Source organism: Nicotiana tomentosiformis, chromosome 5, assembly GCF_000390325.3.
Source record: "Nicotiana tomentosiformis chromosome 5, ASM39032v3, whole genome shotgun sequence".
NCBI lineage: Eukaryota > Viridiplantae > Streptophyta > Magnoliopsida > Solanales > Solanaceae > Nicotiana > Nicotiana tomentosiformis.
Window position 1 is genome coordinate 118,884,360 of NC_090816.1, and position 5,587 is coordinate 118,889,946.

Genomic DNA, 5,587 nt, shown 5'->3' on the forward strand with positions numbered 1-5,587 from the left:
GTAGGAGGAATCTCTACAGGGATAGAAAAGGCAGCCTTTATCTTTTTGTTTGCCCTAGCAGTGCCAGGAACTTTGACTTCTGAACTCCTTTTCTTTTTGGGATTGTAACCGTCAGTCACCCTTTTCAGTAGGTCTGCGAGGGTTTCCTGGTCAGATGGAACATGTTTTTGAGTATCTTTCCCTAATCTAACCAACCCTTTAGCAGCTTCTCCTGACCCACTACCCCCTGTTTCTCTCACACTCTCTTCTTTTCCAACAGACTCCTTACTCAAACTACCATAGCACCTGATTCGTTAGTTAAACCAACATGAGTGGGTAAAGAATCAACCACTCCTTTTCCCGTACCCCTCACAACACTTCGAGCACCCCACTCTCTTTTTCTTTCCTCATTTTATTTTTACCACCAAACTTTCCAGACACAGTAGTTTCAATACCTACTACAGTTCCTACCAGAACAAACCTAGTCTCCAGATTTGTAGCAATCTCAGAAATAATTTGAGGAGTAACTTTAGAGCCAGAAGCTACCTGCTCTATTTCAGAAGAAACCGTTTCTTCCCCCTCAGTAGCAAACTTGAATGATTCATCAGATTTCTGGGGTTCTTCTTCCCTACCCGCTTTCAATCTTTCATTTATTTTCTTGATCTGCTCTCCACCAGCGACAACCTTGTGAGCTATCATTTTTACCCTATTTTTCTTAGAGGTTGGCGAAGGGTTAATAAATAGTGTGGATGTGATTTCTTTGGGTGCCGATGAAGGATTCTCAGAGGTGTTAGCCATTTATGTGCTTGGGAATTTTGGAAAAAATGGGTTTGTGTGTGTTTTGGAAGATAAGAGAGGAGAGAAATTCTTGACGGTTTGAGAATTGAGAAGTGAGGAAGCAACTGAGGCCTAATCAATTTAAAGTGGAGGTCTTTGATTGGGTAACGACAACCTTTATAGAAGTCTAATCAAACTGAAATTCAGTTTGAAAAGACGTTGAAGAGTGTCCCCAGAATCTAGGCACTTAATGTGGTTTGGACTCTGTTTGAATAAAATCGGTTCATTTCGTAACTGATAAGATCGAGGGGTTTAGTATTGAATGGGACTCTCCTTTTGATCAAAATCCAAATATAATTATTCCAAATTATGCAGAGTGGAGAATACGTACCAAGTAATCTTGATGAACCAGGTTCCTCACTGAGAAATCTCTTATGTAAGTCTGAATTTTTCAAAAAAATAGAGATAATATCATTAGAGATTAATGAGTCATTTTAGCATATGGAACAAGAGTATACTGATGAAAGTATGAGACTGAGCAAAATCTAATCTAATTATGTACAAAATTTACAGATTTTCTAACCATTTTTTTTTCATTATGAATTTGAACAGGTCCTTTTAGGTGATCTTAATCATCCCTAATTCTAACTTGTTCCTTTCAAAGTGATCTTTACTTAGAGCTTTTGTAAAGATGTCAGCTATTTGCTTGTCAGTAGCACAAAACTCCACATAAATCAAACCCTTTTCAAAGTTATCCCTCAAAAAGTAATGCCTCACATCTATGTGCTTAGTCCTTTTGTGATGAACCGGGTTCTTGGTCATACTAATTACACTAGTGTTATCACAAAAGATGGGGATACAACCTACATCAATCCCAAAGTCCATTAATTGTTGTTTGATCTACAACAATTGAGCACAACATGAAGTAGCAACAACATACTCAGCTTCAACAGTAGATAAGGCCACAAAATTTTGCTTTTTGGTGGCCCAAGACACAATACATGAGCCAATAAAGTGTGCCATACCCGAGGTTCTCTTTCTACCCACAAGAAAACCTGCATAATTAGCATCAACATATCCCACTAGATAGAAATTACTACCTTTCGGATACTATAGACACAGGTCAGTGGTGCCTTTTAGGTATCTCAAGATCCTCTTGACAGCAGTCAAGTGAGAGTTCTTTGGATTTGCCTGAAATCTAGCACAAAGGCCTACACTAAAAACAATGTCAGGTCTACTAGCAGTGAGATACAATAAAGAGCCAATCATTCCCCTATACAACTTTCGATCAACAGATGAACCAGGTTCATCTATATCCAATTTTGTGGTTGTTGCTATAAGAGTGTCAATTTCTTTGGAATCTTCCATTTAAAACCTTTTAAGCAACTCTTTCACATACTTCTGCTGATGGATCAGAGTTCCATTTAAGTTTTGTTTAATTTGTAAGCCTAAAAAGAAATTAAGCTCACCTATCATACTCATTTTAAATTCACTTCCCATTAGTTTAGCAAATTCTTTACTTAACTTATCAGTAGTTTTTCCAAAGATTATATCATCAACGTATATCTGAACTACCAAGAGATCTTTACCTTTTTCTTTCAAGAATAAAGTATTATCAATTTTACCTCTCTTGTAGCCATGATCAAGCAAATATTTTGATAATCTTTCATACCATGCTCTTGGAGCCTGCTTGAGCCCATAAAGTGTCTTGTCAAGCTTGTACACATGATCAGGACATTCCTTGCTTTCAAAGCATGGAGGTTGCTTGACAAACACTTCTTCCTTTAGATAGCCATTGAGGAAGACACTCTTGACATCCATCTGATGGAGAGTGAATTCCAACTAAGCAGCAAAGGCTATAAGGAGTTCAATTGCTTCCAATCTTGCAACTGGAGCAAAAGTCTCATCATAGTCTATGCCCTCCTCTTAACTATATCCTTGAACCACCAATCTTACCTTGTTCCTTGTAACTGTTCCATTTTCATCAAGTTTGTTTCTAAAGACCCATTTAGTGCCAATTACTTATCTGTCTTTGGGTCTTGGTACCAGATGCCAAACTTGACTTCTCTCAAATTGGTTGAGTTCATATTGCATTTCATTCACCCAGTCTGCATCCTGCAAAGACTCAGCAACATTTTTAGGTTCAATAAGAGATAGAAAAGCATCAAAAGCACAAAGATTCTTCAAAGAAGATCTGGTTTTGATTCCAGAGGTTGGATCAGTAATTATGTTCTCAATGGGATGAGAACTTTGGTACTTATGAGGTTTCACAACCAGTTGGTTTCCCTTAGATGTTCCTTTAGTGATTTGTTGCTGAGGAACAGGTTCATGGACAGGTTCCCTCAGGGTTTGAGGATCAGTTCTTCTTTGTTCAGTTTCCCCTGTCAGATTGCCTTGGGTAGAAGGACCTGTTCCATTACATATTCCTTTCTTATGGTACAACTTCAGTCTGGGCTGTGGTTTCATTTGAGTTTCTAACCAGCCCAATTGCTTCATCTTCATGTTCTTGTCTCTCAGAAAGAATGTTAGTTTCATAAAAAACTACATGTACACTTTCTTCTACACACATAGTTCTTTTGTTATAAATCTTGTAAACTTTACTATGTGAAGAATATCCCAAGAATACTCCCTCATCACTTCTGGGATAAAACTTACCTAGAGAGTCTTTACCATTGTTGTACACAAAGCACTTGCATCCAAATGCCCTAAGATAGGATGTGTTTGGCTTTCTCCCTTTAAGTAACTCATAGGGAGTTTTCTCTACAAGAGGTCTAGTCATGCACCTATTTATGATGTAACATGCAGTGTTCACAGCTTCTGCCCAGAAACTATGAGGGATTTTACTAGAAAGAAGCATAGTCATAGCCATATCTTCAAGTGTCCTATTTTTTCTTTTAACTACTCCATTTTGTTGTGGAGTCCTAGGAGCAGAAAAGTTATGATCTATGCCATATTCATCACAAAATTCAGAAAATTTAGCATTCTCAAATTCAGTACCATGATCAGACCTAATTGATGCAAGTTGATTACCTAGTTGTTTCTGAGTTTTTCTAACAAACGAAGTGAACATGTCAAATGCTTCATCTTTAGATGTTAAAAACAATATCCAAGTAAACCTAGAGTAATCATCAACAAGCACCATCACATATCTCTTACCACATCTGCTAAATGTTATCATTGGTCCACAAAGATCCATATGGACCAGTTCCATCGTCCTGGTGGTGCTTACCACTTTCTTGCTTTTAAAAGAGGATCTTACATATTTCCCCCTTGCATAAACTTCACAAACCTTATCTTCCTTGAACTTAATGTTAGGCAGTCCTATCACCAAGTCCTTGGAGACAAGTTTGTTGAGTTGACTTAGACTGGCATGTCAGGGTCTCTTGTGCCAAAGGAGGGGATTATTATCCAACACACTTAAGCAAGTGAGTTCATTTTCTGAAAGTGTGGACAAATTTACAACATATATGTTGTTCACTCTTTTTTCCTGCAAAACTATCTTGTCAGTGGTAAGATTAATCACAAAATATTTGGTAGATGTGAATGCTACATGTTACCTTTATCACACAATTATGATACGCTTATTAGACTGTACTTTAGTCCATCTATCAAGTAGACGTTCTCAATAGAATGAGAATCATTCTTACCTACCTTTATAACCCCAATGATCTCACCTATCTTCCCATTTCCAAAGGAGACATTACCTCCTTTAAGGTCCTCAAGTGAAAGGAACTGGTTCTTATTTTCTGTCATGTGCTTTGAGCAGCCACTATCCATGTACCATATTTGACTGCTCTCCTTCACTTGGACCTCAATTTCCTCATAAGATTCTCCAATGGCCATAAATGCTTGTTCATCCCCATCATCATCATCTGAGCTTTTATATGAGCTTTCTCCCCAAGCAGCGACCATAGCCTCGATTGATCCTTTGCTTTTCTTGGGTTGAACTTGTTCTTTCTTCTCGTTCCTTCGTTCAGCTCTTTCCTTCTTCCATTCACTTTCCCATTGGGGACAGTTTTTGATGTGGTGATCAGTCTTTCTATACTTGTAGCATCCATCATTGGTTTGCTTCTCAGGAACTTTTGATTTACTATAGCTTGAAGGACCCTTTCCTCTTCTCAAGTACTTCTTGAAATCCTTGGTGATCATAGCCATTTCATCATCTTCTAGATCAGAACCTTCAGTGATTTTGAGCGCCAAGCTCCTTTACTTCTTAGGTACATCCATTTTCATAGTTTGTCTCCTAAGTTCATAAGCAGTAAGATTTCCAATTAATTCATCCAGTGGGAGGGTGGAAATGTTCTTTGATTCCTGAATGGCAGTAATTTTTCTCTCCCAAGTAATAGGCAGAATCCTTGTCAATATTTTCTTGACTCTATCTTCTTCAGAAATAATCCTTCCAAACGACTTTAGTTCATTTGTCAATGTAGTAAACCTTGTGTACATCTCTTGAATGGTTTATCCTCCCTTCATAGTAAAGTTCTCATATTGAGAATACACTAGAGTTCCTCTGGACTTTTTCACCTAGGTGTTCCTTCGTGAGCCACTTGCAGAGTGTCCCAGATTTCCTTGGCAGTAGTACAACTTTGGATTCTGCTATACTCATCTGGACAAGGTCCACAAACAAGCCATTTCTTGGCTTTAGCGTTCTTCTCCCATTTCTTCAAGTCCTCAACAGTGCAATCAACTCTTGTCTTTGTCACATCTTCTCCTTCAACATTTTTCTTCAAAGTATCCAGTGGACCATCAGTGACAATATACCATAGCTCATAGTCATCTCCTATGATGTGATCTCTCATCATATTTTTCCACCAAGAGTAATACTGGCCGT

At 38.1% G+C, this 5,587-nt stretch overlaps 1 protein-coding gene across 1 annotated transcript; it reads right to left on the minus strand.

Moving 5' to 3' along the window:
* Positions 1-2,124: 2,124 nt before the first annotated feature.
* LOC138893059 (uncharacterized) lies at positions 2,125-4,911 on the minus strand. Its single transcript, XM_070176828.1, has 5 exons — positions 4,352-4,911; positions 3,412-3,539; positions 3,031-3,164; positions 2,803-2,871; positions 2,125-2,442 (listed from the first exon to the last, which is right to left on the minus strand). The coding sequence occupies exons 1-5, from the start codon at positions 4,909-4,911 to the stop codon at positions 2,125-2,127; spliced, it is 1,209 nt and encodes a 402-aa protein (XP_070032929.1).
* Positions 4,912-5,587: the final 676 nt, after the last annotated feature.

Excerpts from the sequence above, each read along its gene's own strand:
- LOC138893059 (XM_070176828.1), bottom strand. The coding sequence starts at position 4,911 with ATGGCTATGATCACCAAGGATTTCAAGAAGTACTTGAGAAGAGGAAAG. Across the intron at positions 3,165-3,411 it reads CAATGGTAAAGACTCTCTAG|GTCCTTCTACCCAAGGCAAT; the intron begins GTAAGTTTTATC and ends GTAATGGAACAG. Across the intron at positions 2,872-3,030 it reads CATCTAAGGGAAACCAACTG|GATGCAGACTGGGTGAATGA; the intron begins GTTGTGAAACCT and ends GAGTCTTTGCAG.